Source organism: Vulpes lagopus, chromosome 9 (genome assembly GCF_018345385.1).
Source record: "Vulpes lagopus strain Blue_001 chromosome 9, ASM1834538v1, whole genome shotgun sequence".
Taxonomy (NCBI): domain Eukaryota; kingdom Metazoa; phylum Chordata; class Mammalia; order Carnivora; family Canidae; genus Vulpes; species Vulpes lagopus.
This window is the reverse complement of record NC_054832.1, coordinates 11,094,848-11,115,836: the sequence shown is the minus strand read 5'-3', so window position 1 is coordinate 11,115,836 and position 20,989 is coordinate 11,094,848. Positions and strand designations below refer to the sequence as shown.

The following is a 20,989-nucleotide window of genomic DNA, read 5'->3' as shown; positions in this document are numbered from 1 at the left end:
GGCTGGCTGGCCTTGACTCCTTTCCCTTCAGAAAGGGCAGCCAGGGAGCCCAGTAGCAACACACAGACAGCCCCGGGTCATGGCTGGCGGCCACCCGGGCCCTGAGCTCGGGGTTCAAGTCAGATCCCTGCCCTGCTCACCTGGAAGGCAGGGAGGAGACCAGTCCAGAGGCTCAGGGCAGGTGAGGGGTCACCGTGCAAGTGGGGGTGCCCACCACTCTGGGGGCCCCTCCGGCCATTGCAGGGGAGGAGCACTCTCTCTCCAGCCTGCCCTGTGAGCTCGTTGCCTTCACCCCCCATCAGCAGGGGAGGGGGGGCTTCAGCTGGAGGGCAAACTGCTGACCCCAAGCAAGCTCCCCACGGAGAGAGGGGGGCCCCCCAACTGACCAGTGCCTCTCCATCCCCGTCTCCCCGCCTCCCTGCAGGCTCCTCTTTGCAACCACAGGCCGGCAGCCTCTTGATGCAAAGTGTTTGGGGAACTTGCACCCTCAGATAGGTGGCCTCGCCGGGGGTGGGCACAGGGGCAGCCCAGGCTCATCTGCAGAGAGGGGAGCCCGTCAGCTCAGAATTAGCTGATCCTGCAGACCCGGGGGAAGAAGATTCCACCTGGGAGGGATGAGAACACCCGCGGGTGGGGAGCAGCAGAGATCGAATTGTAGGTACCCTCTCTCCTCCACGCACCCCTGGACGCGGTGTGGGCTAGAGGAGAATCGAGCAGGCAGGGGCGGGGGGGGGGCAGGCTGCTGCTGAGGCCACCTGGACTTGGGGTCACCGTGCCACCATGAGTGACCCTGAGCCAGGCAGCTCAGCTCTGCGGGCGGACGTGCCTCAAGAGGATTTTCGCCCACGGAGGACCGAATGCACACACAGAAGTGGGCTCATCCACCATCTAGGCCTCAAAGGCCCGAGAGCCCGGAGATGAGAGGTTCCTCCGGTTTCCAGCATGGCTGGGGGAGGGCCGTCCGTGGCTCCCAGCGCTCCACGGCGACAGGTCTGTAGTTTCCACCAGACACCGTCCCAGGTGTACAATAATACAGAACCAATGGAACCAGGGCAACACCGATTAGAGAGAAAGCTGCTGCCCCTTTGCCTGAATGATCCAGAGGATTCCACTAGCCCGTCCCAGAAATACCCCGAGAGTCACTGGTTCCCAGGCCAAAGCCCACTTGCCCGGCAGCACGGCTGGGCGGGCCTACCTGGCCCAGGTGTGTGACCAGCACCGTGTCCACTGAAGCTCAGGGCAGGGAAGTGGAGGATGCCAAACGCTTCGGGGGCTTCGGTGCTGTAGCCTCGGGGGTTGCTCACCTCTGTGCCTCTGGCTGGAACTTGGCAATGCGACTAGGAACTTTCTAGCACAGCCTTGGTGCCAGACCCACTCTTTTAGACTCCTGACTTGGTCTTTTACCAGCCATGGCACCTCCCATGTGACAGTGAGCCCTTCCGAGCCTCGTTCTCGGGCTCTGTAAAGTGGAGGAGTGCACGCGTGCTTCTTGATGGGTTGAGGGATAGATGAGGTCATACAGGTCCAGCCCCTGGCCCTGGGGCTGCTCCCCACCCTCCCTCTTTTTTTTTTTTTTTTTAAAGATTTTATTTATTTATTCATGAGAGACACAGAAAGAGAGAGAGGCAGAGACACAGGCAGAGGGAGAAGCAGGCTCCATGCAGGGAGCCTCTCGTGGGACTCGATCCTGGGTCTCCAAGGTCATGCCCTGGGCTGAAGGCGGCGCTAAACCGCTGAGCCACCTGGGCTACCCCCGCCCTCCCTCTTCACATGGAGTGGGTGCAAGGATGGGGGGGGGGAACCCCCAAATGCTGAGATCTATGTTTTGCAAGCTGAGGAACGCAATGGACATTTTTATGCATCCAAAGCGAGCTTTTACACAGGAGCTGGACTGATCTGTTATCCATCCCCCCACAAAGCACAGCCAAGCAGTCTTGCTTCTCTCCACATGGAACACAGTGGACAAGTCACAAAATGGTTTGATTTCAGATGTTTGGGATCAACTGAGAATATGTTTATTTAAAAGCAATTTTAAATATTAAAAAAAGTAGAAATTAACACATACAGTACTGAAAAAACAGTCACATTAAATACATGTGAAATGACAAGCGTACTGATGTCTGGTGGTAACATCCAGATGAGAGTTTGGAATTTACCTGGTGGCGCTACGGGATCCCTACACAACATGTAGAAGTTCTAGGCAATAAAAAAATAAATAGCAATTGCTGTTCAACAGTAAAATAAGATACAGACTATTTGCAGAATGTAACTTTCCCCTCTGGGGGAAAAAAAAGAACTAATTAACTATTTTTTTTTTTCCATAAGGTTCCATAACCTTCAAAATACTATATCATGTACAGGATTGCAGATCGTGGTTCACTTATCAGACTCACACCCGACCGAGATCACCAAAGGTATTTATACTTAGCTTTCCTATGTCCCGCAGTAAGCTGGGTTAGAGAGAACTCAGATTCCTCATGAAAACAAAAACAAAACCGGGGCGGGGAGGCATTAAAAAAAAAATGCGTTTGTGTAAAGTTGTTGCAAAAGAAGAAAAGAAGAACAGACAATGACTCCATGTAATTTTAGACATCTAGGTTTTGAGTTTTTTTTTTTTTTAGAAAAACCAGTTTATTTTGAGATCAGCTGGAAATACGGTAGGCCACGAAAACGAATAGTTCTTGAACGCAACTAAAAACGTGTACTTGAATGAACCAGGGCCCTAAGTCACTCCGGACGGAGACCTCCTGTCCTGACACCAGCGCGGCCTGCGAGCAGGGGCTGCAGATGCCCCGGGAAGGGCTCCCCGACGCCCGCCTTCTGTGCGGGGAGCTCATGGGGTCACCCCCCCACCCCGCCACGGGCGACAACTGCTTAACATCACTTTCCAGAACAGCTGAGATGTTGTGTTGCAGGTTTGTCATGCAAGGTTTACCTATCAGGTGGTTATTCGAAGTTTTCATAGTACTCACTTAAGCGGAACTAAATCACTATTCACTGAGCGCGGAGACGCTGCTACGGGGGCTTCTCCGAGGGGTCGGTGGGGAGTTGTGCTTCTGTGAAGTGGACCTTTCCCTCTCGCCGCCGAGGTTAGCTGCTCAGAACTCTTAGCTCTCGGCGCTGTTGCCAGCAAAGCAGTTTAAGCAAACGTGATGCCAGAGGGACACACGAGCCTGGCAATCAAGAGAGCAGCCCCGCTGCCCTGGGAGGGCGGCTACTGTGTTCTTTCCAGAACCCGGACTGATGGCCGCGAGCCGGTCCTCACGGTGTTGGCACCAGGAGGCCGTGGAGGCAGACTCGCTGCGGGGAGGCCGCCCGGTCACGGCACTCGGCTGGGACCTGGCTTGACGGTGCCGCGTCTACGCAACGGAGCGTAAGCCCGGGAACCTCACCTATGACTGGGGCGTGATCTAGAGCACGGGGGAGAAGAGGCTGCTTGGGGCACCCGGGCTCGGTGGTGGGGAAAGCGTGGGGGCTGGGGGGTGGGGGCCTGACCTTTGAATCCGTCATCTTCGTGAATCCGTCTTTCACGAGCTTAAAACTGACCAGGGGACAAGACTAAGAAAATAATTTAAGTTGACGTATCGGATGCTTTTAACACGTGTGCGGGATGCGAATTCAGCATAGGATATGGAACTTCACGCTCTGGGAAAGCCAAATGACTGACTAGAAACAGGTGTTGTTGCGACCTTATAATTTCTGCTTTAATGGCGATCAAGTTAAAAAAAACGTACAGTTCCACTTGTCCGTACTATTCCTTTATAAAAGGCAGACCTCAGGTAAGCTTCTAATGCATGCATAACGTGGAGGCTAATGTTTCCTGGCGGTCCTCGGTTCCTCAGAGTTGAACTTCATCAGATGCGTTTTAAGCTTTTGTCAAAATAGTCGTGAAGGATATGTTATTTCTGCATAATGAGGTAATATCTCAGGGGCGGGCACGCGTCGCCAGAAGACAGTATACAGCCACCTGGCCTACCCTGCGCGAGGCGGTGGGGACCGTCAGGTGCCACCGAAGGTTCTGGGTCGGTGGACACTTTGCCGGAGGAGTAATAACACTTACACACTGAGCCGAGCACTTCTCTCTGTAATAAATAGCCACGTCGGCTGCGGCAGCTGTAAACCGTGTCCCCAGCTAGCACTACGGGCTGCTCTCGCGGAGCTGCGAGTCTCACCTGGACAACAGAACCCACCTGTCTGCTAAGGCTGCGCTGCGGGCAACGCGGCTGCCAATACTGTTTGGTGAGGAACAGAGCCGCCCCCCCGCCCCGCAGCGGTGGCCGGAGACCCTCTCTCCGCAACGCCAGCAGCTCCTGCGCTCCTGGGTTTGTCTGTCTGCTGGGAAAGGGCATCGGGATGGAAGTGCCGGGCCCAGGCCCCCCACCGCCGGCGAGGGCGGAGCCCACGGGGTATTTACAGCACACACCGAGTCCCCTCCTGAGGTGGCCCTTCCGGGAGTCTCTCGCTCTGTAACAGCAGCTATATACACACGTGTGCACGGGGTTACGTGCGGGCAGCAGTCTCGCGTGAGGATGTGGACAATCGTCGGGCTCTGCTTTCTGCTAGTCGGACAGGATGTGAACAAAGGACACCGGGAAGACCCCCTTCCGCTCGGGCTGTCCTTCGATGTGTCCGATCTGCAGGGAGGAGAGACAGGGGTCAGGCCGCCCCGCGGAGCCCACGCGCGCCTGGACTGGGCCCCGAGGCCCGGGGCGGGGCGTGCGCTCACCCTGCCCCGCTGTCAGCTGCGTACGGCCGTAACACAAGGTACAACCGCTCCGGCACTTGCACGCGGATGTCACGGAGCACACACGGCGGGCCCGTGAGGCAGCCCCACCCGGGATCCTCATCCTGTCCGCCGAGGTCTACACCCACCCCCGATGGGGGGGAAGAACCCACCTGTGCGCTCACGCAGGCTGCAGACCCCTGAGTGCATCCCCCCCCCCCGGGGGTGCGACTGCCGTTCTGGCCCCGTGACCTCACACAAACCTTGCGACGCCTCCTGTTTGTAAAACGGGGCTAAGATACCCTTTCTTCCCAGGCCTGTTGGGAGATTCTATGAAAAATCACACAGATGCGAAGGGCTGGCTCTGGCCCAGGGCTTGTTTCCTGGCTGCCGTGGGGAAAGGAGACGGGGAGGGCCTGACGTGGACGGTGGCCTCTGCGGCAGCTCCGCCGTCCGCCGCCTGCGCCTGTGACCACGGCCGCCTGCGAGGACTTCCTAACTACCTCGGACCGAGAGGCGCTGCGTTAAGGGAATCCTCGCCCGAGCCTTCAGCAGAGAGCGCGGACACGCACAGACAGGAGGGTGGCTTGACGGGCCGGGCCAGGCCAGCTCCCACCTCCGTCCACAAGCCCCCGTGGTGTCGGCGGTGGCTGGAGCTGGAGCTGTGGGCTAGCCTGCGCTGCTCCCTTTACCTACGGGGCGGTCACCTGGGCAGCCACCTGGGCTACTGTGCACGGTTCTCTCACCTTGAGGGTGGACCCGACGGCAAGACCTCACTTACCCACCCGGGGGGTGGGAGTGGGGGGTGGTCTTAGTTGGTGTCCTGCCCGTGAGAGGATGTGTGAATCAGAAATCTCTGGTGGCATGGGCAGCATTATTTTCACGTCTGGCTCGGCAGATGTGCTGACGGCACACAGAATCTCCACCAAGGGCAGCCCTGGTGGCTCAGCGGTTTAGTGCTGCCTTCAGCCCGGGGTGTGATCCTGGAGACCCGGGATCAAGTCCCACATCAGGCTCCCTGTGCCTGCTTCTCCCTCTGCCTGTCTCTCATGCATAAATACATAAAATAGTTAAAAAAAAAAAAAAAAGAATCTCCACCGAGGAGGATGCTAGAGGCATCAGGGAAAACTTTCCACTTAACTCGCTCTGGGCCCTCTGCTGTTGTTATCAGATTCCTAGCGAAGGATCCGACCACTGCTTGTTTATAGTAATACCAGCGTATCACCAAGCGAGTTCTTGGGACACCCTTGGGAGGCAGGTTACTCCTGTCTCATTTCTGAGCAGGAAACAGGCTTATGGGAGGGACGTGCCTTATTGGAGGCCACAGAGCTACAAAGTGACTCCCGCCGGGGTCTTCAGAGCCCACCTCCTTGTTGTGATTCTAACCTGGCTCTCTAGCAGGCTCCACGCCAGGAGCCGGCTGGACCTGGGAGAGGCAGGAAGGGCCACTGGGGCCGGGCCGCCCCCCACCCCCGAGAGAGAGAGAGGCCTCATCACTTCCTCCGGGATGTCTCGGCTGCAGCACTGTGCACATTGCAGGCCAGTCATCCTGCTCTCCCAAGCACCCCTGGCTTCCACTGGCCAGAGGCTCAGAGCACCCACCCTCCCAGGTCCTGACAGTCGGAACTCTGGGGGGCAAAGCTGCCCGGGCCTCTGAGCCGCTGCTTCGGTCCATGCAGAACCTGTGATCAGGAGTCTGGAGGTGCTCTCCAGGCCCAAAGGAAGAAAAGCCAAAGGAGCACACATGCCTGCTGCGTGTGGACGTGTGTTTGCATGTGTGTACACGTGTGCGTGCACCTGTGCTTCGGGCCCTGGCAGGCTCTGCTGGCTCAGCTGTGAACCGCAGGTCCCTTCCTCAGCACATAGAACGGGTCCCTCCCGTTCCCGTTCCTGTCCCTCCGGGCAGGTGGGACCCAGGCTGAGAGGAAGCAGCATCCCCAGCCAGGAGAGACACCTGCCACGGTGGCCACCACCCACGGTGCCTCTGGCCTGCCGGTTGTCACAGGAGGCTCAACCCTGACAGCCTCAACAGCACAGATGCGTCGGGCTGCCCTTGGAGCCGCTGAGAATCTCCAAGCTGTGTGAGGACACTTGGGCAGCAGGTTTTAATGTAAAAGGGATTTTTGTAGATATTTCTGTTTACTCCCGTAAAATCAAGGGAGGAGGGTATCATGCCCCACTTTACAAAGGCAGAACCGCCGGATTGAGGATGGAGCCCCCGGCCCTGACGCCTGGCCCAGGATGGCCTGACACGGGGACTCGGGCTCTGAGGTCAGAGATGCTTCCGAAGGCTGACTGCCTGCCTCCGACCTGTGTCACATGCTTAACCTCGAGCCTCAGTTTCATATCTGAAAAAGCAGGAAATGCCTGCGGCTCGCAGGTTGTACGATCACGAGGGCAAAGCACAGGCGCACGTTCGTTCTCCCGACCCGGTGTCAGAGCTCCACGCCTGTGTTTCTAGCACAACTCGGGGAGAGAAGACGCCCCACGAGAACGCTGGCGGACAAGTGAGGACCCCGGTCCCCGGGGGCGCCCACCCGAGGCGGCCTGGTACATACCCACCACTCCTGGTCCTCCTCCCCTGTGACGACAATCACTTCCCCCTCCATGAACGTGAGCTCGTCGTCATTGTCCGCCTGGCAGTCGTAGATGGTCTTCACTCGTCTCACCTTGTTTTTCCCCTTTAAGAAAGAACCTGGGTTTTAGCTGGACAAAAGCACACAGTGGCCTTGGGCCCGTGACTTGCCTCCACGTCTCCTCTGTGGAGGGGGCGGCAAGCGCGCGGGGGGCTGTGTGCTCCCCCACTCTGTGCCCCCCACATCAGAACAGAGGAAACCACGAGTGGGGATCGAAATCCAGCCTCGCCCAAACCCCTGAAGCACCCTGCCCTCCCCCACTCCCGAGAGCAGCTTGCAGAGATGACAGCAGAGTCTAAAAATGGTTTTGGGAAACATGATGTAAAGAGAAATGTGCAGCTTCTGCATACTGAATGCACAGCGTAAACAAATTTCTCAGTCCCCTCATGCAAAGTACCAAGTCAGCACATGCTGGTTAAACAGGGCGGCGGCCCAGGCTGGGAGGATTCTAGGCAGTTGCCCAAAATGTTTTAATTTCTGATCAGTTTTCACTTGTACTTTTATCTGCGGGACGTCTGGTTCTCTGCAGACAGACGGGAATGGAGAAACCATCTTCCAAAGGAGATTTTTGGTGCCTCACTGATTAAATAATTTGTTTTTTTAAAAAAAGAAAAAAGCAAGCCGTGGCTCTCAATGTGTTGGGTCAAGTGACTTCTCTCTGTCCCTGGTTTCTCCCTAAGTCACCCCACTCCCTCCTGCGGTTCCTCCCGGGGCGCGAGCGGTGGGGCTGGTGGGGCAGAGGAACCGAGGCCTTGCGAGTCTTCGTTGTCTCGGGCCCATGGCCCCTAGGTGATACTTGATAACGGGGAGGATGAAATGAGGTCATAAAACAACTGGCAAGTGCACGGCACGCGCTGGGATCCCGTACATCGAGGTGCCTGGCGGTGCCTGGGCTCTCGGGACATCACCCCCGTGAAGAGCAGAGGCGTCTGCCGCCGTACACACAGACTGCGGTGGTCACCAGCCCGAGGGACAACGGGCTTTGTTTTTCCTGCCCTTCCCTTAGCGTGGAAGTGACACACTTTTACCGCAATGCTGATTTGATAATGAGCGAGGGCGGATCCCCTGTGTGCAGTGGGAGGCCTTCCGGTTCCTCACTAACCGTGCTCCTCAGCCGTGGGGGTGCAGCCGTGGGCGGTGCAGACAGTACACTGAATGCTCCCGGGGCGCTTTCCCAAAAAAAGAGTGGTTTTTTTTTGGGGGGGGGAAGCATTTTTATATTAAAATAACATTGGTATATTGTAGAGTAGAGAGCATTTCAGGAAAAGGAGGGAATGTGGGGTGTCAGCCGAACTCTGCTTGTGCAAGTCTCATTGGGCTTTGCCTCTGGTTCCTCTGGGAAGATGCGGGGAGAGCTGAGTGGGAGATTTTCAGAACCCTGAGAGGGAACCTGCCTTCCTGTGACTCTAAGAAAGGGAAATGTCATCCTCCAGGCTCTAAGACAAGTGTGCGCGTGCTGCCGCTCATCCCTCACTGCACCGAACTGCCCGTGAGCTCAGCGGCTGCATTAGCTCCTTCCTGTGTACCAGGGGACCGGGCTCAGAGAGGGTAAGGAACGCGCCCAGGTCACACAGTGAGAGCGGGAGCTCAGGGCGGGTCCTGAAGCCCGCCCGGCTGGAGCCCAACACCCGCGTCCCTAACCGCTAGACTCTGCTCCACCACCATGCCTGAACCACAGCCAGCGTAGGTGAGCAAGCTCGTGATTTTTCTGTGTTAGCTGGGGCACAGACTCTCCCGCCAGGTTTCGGAGAGCAGCGGAGTTTTGCAAAAGCCTCAAAATTGATGTCTACCCACCGTATTGATTTTCCTGGGCAGTGGTACGGGCGTCTCTGGCAGAGTGGGCGTGAGGTCATTGGAGTCTTCAGATGCTTGCTTTTGGATGGCGTCTCGGGACTGCACATTTGGGGAGAGATCTGCCGGGTGTGCCTTCTGCGTGACGTCGGGGGGCTGCTGCGCCTTGGGTGAGACATCTCCGGTCTGGGGTTTCGCCAGCAGGTCCCCCAGCTGCGGTTTGGGAGGCAGGTCCTTCATCTGTGGCTTGGGAGGTAAGTCTGCCAGCTGGGGCTTGGGTGGCAGGTCGCCCAGCTGCGGCTTGGGGGGCAGTTCTCCTGGCTTCGGTGGCAAATCTCCAATTTGGGGCTTGGGAGCCAGTTCTGTGGGCTTCGGGGGCAGGTCTCCAGGTGGTGGCTTCTGCGGTAACTCTGCCAACTGCGATGACTTCTGGAAGATCTCGGGCGGGATGTTGGCTTTATCTAGGGAGAGGTGATGGCTGGTTTCTGTTTTCCTTAGTGCCACTGTGGGAAGCAACCACAGAGAGCAAGGTCACCAGAGGGGACCCCGAGGTGGGGAAGCGCTGCCCCCTCCTTCGGTCACCGGGAGGACCGATGGAGAGTGAGTGCCCGTTCTTAGAAGATGAAAGTTGGAAGCCTAGAAGGCGTCCACGGGACCGTATGTGATTTCGTGCCTCAGTTACATAAGAACAGGATGTCCAAACTAATCCAGAATTTAAAAAAAAAAAAATGACTATAATACAAACAGGTTACAGAAAATTAGAAGGATAGAGTTTAAGTTTTCTACAAGCCTGCCACCTAAATGTAGCCATTGACGGTAATGTGCCGTATTTCCTTCTGGACTTTTCTACGTGTTTTCCATAGGTAAAACTTTCATCTGCTTTTATCTGCACACCGCTTTAGCGAGAGGCAGGCATATGCCAGGTCAATAAAATTCCTCTGGCAGCAGTACATAATTTTTAGGGTTGCATTCTGTTCTGTAGCTGTAGCAGGATTCGTGATGAATGCCCCCGTCTCTAGGATCCCTATACTACAGGAGTGGTGAAAGGCCTCTCCTCTCGCCTCCTCCCCACCACCCCCTGAGCTAACCTCTGTTACATTTTGGTGATACAACCACACGTACTTAGGAAACCACACACCGGATTACAACACACACTTTGTCTGCAGCTTCGTGTCTTGCCTACTCAATATGTTTGGGAGGATTTCCTAGGCAGGTCCTCTCTATTCTCTGTACGGCCACGGCTTTGTAATTCTGCACAGCTTGGGGATTCTAGGTTGTGGAAGCGTTCCCAAGGCTTTTTGCACAGCTTTGTCGGTAGGACCGAGGGCACTAAGGACATGTCTCCAAGTGCAGCTCCACAACTTACTGAATTTGCTGTGTGATCTTGGGTAAATTACACAACCTCTCTGTGCTTCACCTTCCTTATTTCTAAAACATGAGTTAATACAGGTAAAAAATTGCCAGTATCATATAAGAGTATTATCTTTACTGTCAGGCAGGGTTCTTTGGGGCCGGGATTCATATTTTTACTTATTTTTGGAACTCTGGCTCCTGGTAGAGAGGCCAAGCACAGTGTATGCATCCTGCAAGGAGACAGCTGACAGAAGGCACACTGAGCAAGTCAAACGAAGACTTTCATTCTAGAAGTACGATATATTCAGAAAGATATTCTTCAAATTTATTAAAAGGAAAGGAAAGATGAACCCCAGTGTTGCAAACTGTCACAAGCTGTACTGTGGCTGCTTCTGCTCATGGCCTGCTTGGCCACGTCCCAGCGCACGGGACGGCCCCTGAACTTCAGCTGATGTGCCCCAGCTCAGAGTTCAAGCAAGCCAACGTCCTCTCTTGCAAATCGCCAACTGGGTAAACGGATGTCTGAGGCAGGCAGTGATGGGGGAAGCTGGGGGAATCCCTGAGGCAGCGGGGCTGGTGAGCGGTGCTGTGAGCCACTGGCAGGGGAACAGCAACTGTAGGTGCTGGGCAGAGAGAACCCCAAAACATTCACTTCCAGTTCAAGGAATTTATTCTGTAAAAAAGGATCAAAGCCAGGCTGAGGTGCTTGTGCTTGAATGCTCAGCACGGCACCATTCACATCGAAAAAGCTACATGCAGGCCGTGTGGAGGCAGGACGGCAGGGCCTGTCCAAGACTTCAAGGCACCAGACAACAGAATACTATGCAGCCAGGAAAAGTCAGACCGCATGCAATTTGTTACAGGAAATGCTTCTGATCTACTATAAGAAAAAACCAAACCAAACCAAACCAAACCAAATCAGGGACACCTGGCTGGCTCAGTGGTTGAGCATCTGCCTTTTGGCTCAGGTTGTGATCCCGGGATCAAGTCCCACATCGGGCTCCCTGCAGGGAGCCTGCTTCACCCTCTGCCTGTGTCTCTGCCTCTGTTTCTGTGTCTCTCATGAATAAATAAATGAAACCTTAAAAACAAAACAAAACATCACACGGTATCTTAAAACCTAAAACAAAAAAGTACAGTGAAAGTGTTTCTGTTGGGTGATAAAAGAATCGGGTGGTTTGTATTTTTCTTCTCTTTGATTGTATATTTTTTAAATATTCTAGAATGAATACATATACTATTATAATAGGCAGGAACAAAATGAGAAAATAGTTTCTCCTGTAGGGAAGCTTGCCCAACCTTTGGCTATTCTATTTCCAAGCTGGTTTTGTGTTTCCCTGGCTCCAGTGAAAAGTCCTTTCCGAACTGCTTTTTTTTAACTCTGAAGGAATGACCAGCAAACTCTCCCCCAAAAACTGGACCACAGGGAGTACACCGCTGGAGTGAGGCCCATTAAGAACAAGACAGGAACGGGCGTTCCCAGACGACCCCCACTCCTTACAAAAACCTGGGAGGTTATGGTGCAGCTGGTGTGCGCAGACAGGACTGGGTGGAAGGAAATGGATACGAAGCAATACCACCCAGAGTACAGCCTACTGAAACGCTCTTCCCTTGGCCATGATCATTCTACCCCTGAGAATGGCTTCTAAGCACACAACTGAAGAGGAGGAAGCAAATGAAGAAAAACCCTGCAAGACTGGGGTCCAGATTCCCAACAAAAGGGGTTGCTGCAGACGAGCCGTGTAAGAGTCAGGGCCGATACTCGAGCACTGGCCAGTGGCCTCGTGCAGTGATTCTAATGCAGGATGGATGGATGGGCCTTGGCTTTGAGCATGAACAGCCGCACACTTCACACAAAGAGAGACAACCAGACGGCATCCACTTCTTGTGAGAAGAACACACGACTGCCGCCCAGGAAGCAGTTTTGCTGAAGCCTGAACTTGTATCTGATTGGGTCTGGAGATCCAACTTCTGATTGACAGGAGACACAGAGGACAGAGGAGCATGTTAAACCATCACATGGGGATGAGGTCAGCAGAACCCAAACTGGAAAAATCTACTAGGATGAACAGCTCAGTTCCTTCCACACATAAACTATGAGAAAAGGGGAGAGATGCAGGGAGACCATTAGCCTAAGAAACACAAGAGACCAACTTGCCAATTGTCCCGTCAGCTGGACCTTGTTTCATTCACTCTTGATGTGAACAATTTGTTAAAGGAAGGAAAAAAAAAAGGGTATTTATGAGACAATCAGAAATGTAAACTGGGGATTTAAAGGTATTAAGAAACGTTGGATTTTTAAAATGCGAGAGCGTCTGAGACGTGATAATGGTATGTAGCGTGTCTAGGTGGTATGATGTGCACATCTGCCACGGACTTGCTGGGGGTGGGAGACAGACGAAACCAGCTCAGGCATAAACTGGTCATTGCTGGAGCTGCGTGATGAGCCTCTGGCGGTGAGGTGGAGGAGGCTACTCTGTGTTTTAAAGTATTTTTGTATAGGCTTATGGGTAATTTCAAAACCAGTTAAAAAAAAAAAGGCAAGAGAAAAGAAAAGGAGCAGTACAATGAGGCGGTGGTTGGAGGGAGCTGGTCCTGCTGGGATGCTCACAGCACACTTGCTTCTGGTGGAATGGCTCAGCGTGAACGCCACTGTGAAGAGGGGTGCGTGTGCCAAGGCACCGTCCCCGAGTCAGGAGGGGTGGGAGTGGGGCTCATGCATCAGCATGGGGTCCTCCCGAGGACGTGGCCAGCTGCTTTCTGGGGGACAAGTGCAGGCAGGCAGGGCACGTGACGGTGAGGGTGGACGGGGGTGGGCTTACGTCCTGTTCCCTGAGAAAACAGAAGTGAGGTTTCTAGGAGCACAGAGAAGGTGTGAAGGAGAGGAGGGCTAGGGCAGTGGCGAGTCAGTGGATCCCAGAGATGGAGGGTGCCAGGCACCATCAGAGGCCCGTGTGAGCCCAGCGGTCAGGAAGTAGAGTGGAGCTGCTGTCCTGTGCTTCTCTAGCACGTCCCAGTGTGTGGAGCAGCCCAGGATTGGTCAGGTGAGCAGAAGCCACACAGGAGGTGTGCGGAAGAGGATGGAGAGTGTTAGAAGAGAGATGCTGGCTGGGCGGGGAGGGGGGAGGAGCAGTGAGAAGGAGGCAGCAGCCACGGAGTGGGGGTGGGAGGGCAGTGGGGCTAAGGATGGCTGCGGTTTGGAAGCAAGAAGGGAGCTGGGGGGATCCCTGGGTGGCGCAGTGGTTTGGCGCCTGCCTTTGGCCCAGGGCAGGATCCTGGAGACCCAGGATTGAATCCCACATTGGGCTCCCAGTGCATGGAGCCTGCTTCTCCCTCTGCCTACGTCTCTGCCTCTCTCTCTCTGTGACTATCATAAAAAAAATAAAATAAAATAAAATAAAAAAAAAAAAAAAAATTAAAAAAAAAGAAGGGAGCTGGGCGGGCAGGTGGAAGGAATCGGTGGTAACGTGCAATTGATAATCGATGCGGGAAGAGCACAGGCTCAAATCTGGGCAGACTGCAGATAAGTGGGAGCAGTGCTGCCGAAACACCTCAAGCTTCTCTGGGACCAGGACAGCATCTTGGGCCGAGGTTAAAAGAAGAAAACAATGACCTGAGATAAAGACTCAGTAAATCCAGGGAAGCTTCCTCTGTGTTCCATGTAGAATGAACTGGAAGCCACCGGACTCTCACTGTACTACAGTACAGGAGCCTGGCAGGTGCACCTCCAAATACACCACTTGGCCAAAGGCCTCAGGAGAGGGGTGGATCCCAGCTTCCCACCACGGAGCCCTAACTTTGACTTCTGGGGTCAAAGGTCTTGACCTGAGCCTCTGCCTGCACCCAACGTGGGCCCTCTGGCCTCGTGGGCCTAAGTGAGGATGGATGGAATGAAACAAAGGCATCTGGGTATTCTCAGCCCCCGAGGGGGAGCTGGCAACAAAGGAGGGGGAGCAGATAAGACAACGGACATGCTGGTCATACGGATGAAAAGCTCGATCAGGATCAAGGAAGATTTGGTCAAAGAACCGAGTGTCTTCGCTTGGCAAGGCAGCGGCATTCACAGACACTGCTTTCTTGTACTTCTCAGAGCACGAGTATCTCTACTTTGCATGATGGATGCCATCCCAGGGAAGGATTTCTGTGCCCCAGAAAGCGAGGGGCTTTCTGAAGCCATGATCTCATTTCGTCCTTACAAAACCTCACGAAGCAGGTATTCTTGCCCATGTTTAGAGGTGAGGAATCTGAGGCTTTGGGGAGCTTCCGAGTCCTCTGCCCAGGCCACACGAGTGAGGGTGGAGGTGGTGGTGGTTCCCAGGTCTCTCTGGGAAGGAATGGTATCCCCATACCCAGGGATGATAACATATCTCCTAAAAAAGGACTGGGAGTTTTTTGGGTTTTGTTTTGTAAAGTATGGTGTTTTTGCTAATCACAAAACTTGAGTTTATAAATCTCTTTCTTCACTGAACAAATATTTATTGGGCATCTACGACATGCCAGGTACTGCTTTAGGCATCTGGGATCAAGCCATGTACGAAAGAGACGGAGGCACCTGTCCCCTTGGAGGGCACAGTGACGGTCTAGTTACATGAACACGAGAAAGAGAAATCTTACCTTTCTGAGGTAGTTTAGGAAGAACTCTTGGACCAAGGGCAGTCTTTGCAGAACCGGTGCTGGTTAACAAATAAGAAGCATTTAGAATCTCAAGATGCTACAATATCATTAGTGATATCATATTAAAAAAAAAAAAATCACAAGAGTTTGATGAATTCTCTAAAAACCCTTTCAAAATTTCTTTAATGAAAGAGGACGGTCTGTTTTCCACAGTTCAAAATGTGCCCGGCTGGGGAGGACCCAGGGAAGGGTGGAAAGGTCAACTCTGTGAGTGATGAAGTTACCACTTCTTCCCCTTGAAACCTGCCCTCAGAGGCAACGTCTGAGAGCACCTGGCGCCTGGTAGCGCGTGACCCAGGGTACTGCACAGAAGTCAGTCTCCTCGAGGGATTAGTGTCTCTCACCCTAACTCTCGCCACCCTCACTTCCGGGCGGGGAAACTGAAGTCTGGGGAATTTCAGCCCAGGGTCCCAAGGCTGGCCAAGGGGAGGAGCTATAAATTGAGATCTCAGCTTTGTTCATTGCCAGGGCTTTGCGTCCTCCATGGCACCAGAGTAGACAGCTTGGGCTCTCAGACCTCTGGGCTCTCTCCCTGAGCTTCCCCTCCTCTTGGGGCCCTTATAAAATGAGTAGGGAAAAACACTCAAGTGTTGGGAATAGAAGTCCACCCCATGTATTCTGAATCATCCAATGTTCCTCCCCACACACCTGCCATCATCAAAATGCCAGGGCTGCAGGTGCCACCTGTTAGCTGGCACCCACTGGGCTCCCTTAGCAAGAGGCTGGAGCTATTCTCAGAGGAGGCCAGAGCGTGCAGACCCAAAGAGAAGCAGCAGCCGAGCACCTGAGTCCCACGTGCCAAGAGCCCCTCTGAATCTCTCATTTGTCCTCTTCTGTCCTAAGAACTGGCTTTCCCCTCTTTCTCTCCTAACTGCGTTTAAAAGCAGAGGGAAGGATCCCTGTTGGCACAACGGTTTGGTGCCTGACTTTGGCCCAGGGCGCGATCCTGGAGACCAGGGATCAAGTCCCACGTCAGGCTCCCTGCATGGAGCCTGCTTCTCCCTCTGCCTGGGTCTCTGCCTCTCTCTCTGTGTCTATCATGAATAAATAAAACTTAAAAAAAAAAAAAATAAAAGCAGAGGGAAAGCCAAACCAAACAAACAGAACAAAGTTAAAGAAGAGGACATGCATCTCCTAACTGCTTTCTCCTCAGCTCTCATGAAATCCTACCGCCCCCGGGCTGCGAATCTGGAAAAGGTGAACACACAGAGTCTTGCCTTGGACGCCTCTGGAGCGTGTGTTTCTCACGTCCGGGCTCGGCATGCTCTCAGGGAAGCACACCTGCCGATTCCTGACGTGAGCACGGCAGTTATTCCTGACAGAGGCCCTGGGTCAGCACCAAACACTCACGGGCCTGGGTTTCTTCCCCAGGAGGGAACATAAGGTTGCCGCCGCGTGCATGGATGCAGCTTGATTCTGTTTAAAAAGCATTTTGTGGGCACTCTCCATGTGATCAGATGCCCCCACCCTCTGGAAGATGACCCCAGAACTGCAGTGTGAGTTGCCCAGAGCAGGCTGGAGAGGGGATGGAGTGGGAATGGGTGGGTGGACGTGAGGGAAGGGGACTATGGGCCTTGGAGTCTGGAGGACACTGGGCCGAGTCCAGCTCTGACATCTGCCACCACTCAACCTCTCAAACTCTCGGGGCCGTTCTCTCATCTGCAAAACTGAGGAAACAGTAATCGGCCTATCTTGTAAAGTTGAGACTAAATAGGACGGTGGCATTAAAATAAATGAGGACTTTGTTTTTCTCTTTGATAAACTCTGGAAAGTAACCCCCTATACCAGCTGACGCTCCCTGAGGTTTGGGGACTGGAAGTGGCTCTTTGTGTCTTTATCTTGGATCGCGCCTCTAGAGAAAACCCTCTGTGCTGCGATTGGCTACGTGGTGCCTATAGAAGATATTCCCAAGTATCCCATTTCCGTGGAAGGAGGGAAGAAAGGGTCGCTGCTTTTAGTCCTGCCTAAGAGAATCTTACAAAACAGGGCACTTAGAGTCATATTTTTAAGTCTGAAAATCTCTGGGCTGTCGGGTTTCCCTGAGGACTGTTTTCATTCCCAAGACAACAAGAAGGAGTCAAGAGGGAAAGTAACAAAACAGAGCAATTTCTCTAAACAAATTAAAAATAGGGGGCACCTGGGGGGCTCAGTGGTTGGGTATCTGCCTTTGGCTCAGGTTGTGATCCTGGGGTCGAGTCCCACACCGGGCTCCCCGCAGGAAGCCTGCTTTTCCCTCTGCCTCTGTGTCTCTCATGAATAGATGAAATCTTAAAAAAAATTCAAAATTAAACCTCATTCTGATGGACTCTGACATCAAGAAATGAGGTCTGGCCCTGCGGGGAACCTTGATGGGAGGAGAAGCTGGATGGGTGCGACTCGTGGTGGCCAGCCACCAGGGACGGGTGCATATGGACAGCGAATGTTAGGTCCTCTTCGCTATCAGCACCAGCTGGCAGACCACACTTCCAGCAGACTGCCGCTAAAACCCACTTATTTATTTATTTTTTAAAAGATTTTATTTATTCATGAGCGACACAGAGAGAGAGAGAGAGAGGCAGAGACACAGGGAGAGGGAGAAGCAGGCTCCATGCAGGGAGCCCGATGTGGGACTCGATCCCAGGACTCCAGGATCACGCCCTGGGCCAAAGGCAGCACTAAACTGCTGAGCCACCTGGGCTGCCCTAAAACCCACTTCTAGAATTCGGAACGGTCAGCTATGATCCCAGTGGCAGCAGGAACATGAAGGCGCCTTACCTGGATTGCTGAGACAGTCCCTCGAACTTGTTTGCGGTCTTACTTGATGATGATGGACCCACATCGTTACCTATGGGAAGAATCAGGTGTCAAGTTGCATCTTCAGACAGGGAAACGGAATGAGGGGGTTGAGGATTTGGCAGACGGGCACCCCTCTGGTTCCGGAAAGGAATTTAAAAGACTCCAGGGAGAACAGTATGCATTTGTAACTTCAAAACAAAACTGGTTGGGGCTACGATGATGTTTTTCTTGCTCTCCAAGGGCTATGCTGAAAAGATGAGCAGCCTGCTTCCAGGCAAGGCCTATAAGGTTATAGGACTTTGGGGACGTCCCGTTGGCTCTGGATCTTGTCCTTAGCTTGGGTGCAAGGAAAGAAGAGTAAAACCTCTAATGCGCCCAGAGGTGGCATGCCGGGTAGACCAGCCCTGGGAGCCAGGCTCAGAAGAAACACACAACCCACCAACTGTGTGTGTGTGGGCACTATTCAGCAGGCTGGTGATGACTGGCCATCTGCAGGGCAGGACCTTAGGGCACTTCTTCATCATTCACTTAGACAATAGCATTTATTAAGCATCTACTGTGTGCAAGGCATGAACATAAGAGCAAGAGGCACAAAAGCAAGTAAGATGTCCCTGCTCGTGCAGAGCTTCTGATCTGGCCTGGGAGATGCACGTGTATACACTAGACTAGTAATGTGGAGTGGGTGCATGTTGAACAGGGATGGGTGCTCCGAAAAGGAAACTGTCCAAACCTGACTGGTAAGAGCAGCAGGGCAGGTCCTCTGTGGGGGACAGGGCGCCCTGAACAGTGAAGCACTTTCTAATGCGGGAGCAGCAAAAGCACACACGCGGTCTTTGACCAGGACAAGGCAGAAAGACTGGTGAGAATCAAGGGGGCTCCTGTGTGACCCATGCCACGGTGGGAGGAGCAGAGCTCCAAGCTGCCAGGCGGCCAGCCAGGAGGCCTCCCTGGAACCTGCAGGGCACAGCTACCTCTGGGGCTCTAGCTTGCTTCCTTGCCCACCCTGCGGTGGAAACTCCAGGCACGGCCCTTCCTCCCCTGCCTAGACACGCACGGAATCCCCCAGGTGCCACTGAGGAGACTCAGAAACCGCAGGACAGGTGCAGAGGCCAGGACTGGCCAAAGCTCTGAGCTCTGCCCTACACGGTGGGTCAGCTCCACGGCACCCACAGTGGCCCCAGTGCTTTTCCTCCTCATAACAACATGAAGAGCTGGCCTCATTATCCTCATTTTAAAGATGAGGAAACGAAGTTAAGTGAACAGTGGCTGCAGGTCGCATGGCTACCTGATATACCTGGAAGTCCTGACCACAAGTCTACTACCTGTCCTGACCCCTGGATGGGAACGTCGATAATAGCGACCACCGTTCACTGAGCGTTTACTAGGAGTGACGTCCGGGGGTAAGTACATCACTGGAATCAGGTCCATGACGTACATAATACAATTGCCCTCCACGTTGTGTATGAAGAAACACACAAAGTGGTACAACCAAGCCCAAGGTCAAGTAGCTGGTAGGGGCAAGAGCTGGGATGCAGAGCCAAGCGGTCTGCCTCCAGGATCTGTACTAATCACCCCTCTATCACCGCTCGTCCCATTGAACCTCCCAGATAGGGAGAGGCTGCTGGAAGGCTAAGATGGGGCCTCCTGGGACAGAACTTTCTATAACTCGAGGACACTGCTGCAAGAAGCAACTAGCTAAACTGGTGTTACGGAGGCCAACGATTTTCAACAAATATAGCTTTATTTGAATAAGACACTCCTTCCAACCATCGGTACATTTCCGTGATCCGTCACAGATGCTGACGGACTCCGGGGCAGCCTCTCACGGAATCCTCCGAGCTCTGAATGCTGTTCGAGTAGGTGTTTCTTTTCAGCGTGGTCCTCAGTGTGAGTCTTAGGACTGGCTATCAGATCTCACACTTTCAGACTTTGATGAGCCGTAACAATCAAAATGTCAAAGAAAGTTCTATGGTAGGGTAAACTACTGCATCTGTTGATTCCCTTTCCAGGTAGAAAACACTCCAAACCAGTGATTCTTAACCCTCTTACGTGCGGGACGAACTATGAGACCATTTGGGTTGTAGAAGGCCACCCACTCTGCTGTCATGTGGATGAGCCACCACGCCAGGGTCTGTGGCCTGACACTGCAGCCCAAATGTCCATGTCCTCATTTAACCCTGCTCTTTGGCCACTTGAGGTGACTCTCCATCTCCAAAGACGCTGTGTTTCCATGCTCCGTAAGCTCTGCCCCTCTGTCCCCTCTCTCTGCAGCCCCAAACCCCTCCCACTTGTGGCGAACTTCTACGCAACCTGCGAAGTGTCTCTCCAGAGTCAACTTCTGAGAACTCTTCCTTAGCCAGACGCGGCCACTCCCTCCTTCCTGTTAGCCTACAACCATTCATCACAGGGCACTGGCGAAGGGTGCAGATTTCGGAGCCAGACAACCCTGGTTTTGAACTCCCGCCCTACCGTCACCCAGTGGTATGAGTTTCGGACTACAGTGCTTTTTCTACTAAGCCTCAGTCCCCTCATCTATAAAATAGGAACAAAACAGTATCTACTCCACTAGATGGGTATGAGCATCACAGAAGATAAACTATGCAGTGCAGAGCACAGGGCTGGGCCACAGGGAGCACGATACAAATGGTAACTACTATTCATAGCTCTCCGATGGAACGTAACACAAATGATGATTTACGTACTGAGCGAGCATTTCAAAGACAGGGCCTGCGCCTGGATCATCTCTGTAACCCTAGTCGCTAGGCCAAGCTCTGGCACAGAGCAGCCGCTACGTTTCTGCTGAATGAAGTCAGGGCTCTGACTCATCTGCTTCTCTGCCCATAGCTTCATTTCTCCCACACCTGGGGCAAGGCCTCCGTGGTTTGCAGACAGGAATCCCATCAATCTCATGGCAAGGCAAAGGCCAAGGCAAAGGCCACGGGGCCATGCCTGGAAAGGAAAGGGTGACTTAGGACACCTTCTCAAGAAAGGGTAGTATTCAAGGGAGAAACAAAAGCATGGAAGCAGTTCAATCCCT

At 53.6% G+C, this 20,989-nt stretch overlaps 1 protein-coding gene across 2 annotated transcripts in view; it reads right to left on the bottom strand.

Annotated features, from left to right (window-relative positions):
• Window positions 1-3,682: 3,682 nt before the first annotated feature.
• The window catches only part of ASAP1 (ArfGAP with SH3 domain, ankyrin repeat and PH domain 1), a 355,167-nt gene continuing 337,860 nt past the window's right edge, over window positions 3,683-20,989 (bottom strand). For both annotated transcript variants that reach the window (XM_041769623.1, XM_041769622.1), the window contains 5 exons: window positions 17,932-18,001; window positions 15,118-15,176; window positions 9,154-9,653; window positions 7,282-7,404; window positions 3,683-4,634 (listed from right to left, as the gene is read on the bottom strand). In XM_041769623.1, the coding sequence (XP_041625557.1) occupies window positions 4,560-4,634; window positions 7,282-7,404; window positions 9,154-9,653; window positions 15,118-15,176; window positions 17,932-18,001 (827 nt within the window). In that variant the 3' untranslated portion in view covers window positions 3,683-4,559. The remainder of the gene's footprint in view (window positions 4,635-7,281; window positions 7,405-9,153; window positions 9,654-15,117; window positions 15,177-17,931; window positions 18,002-20,989) is intronic.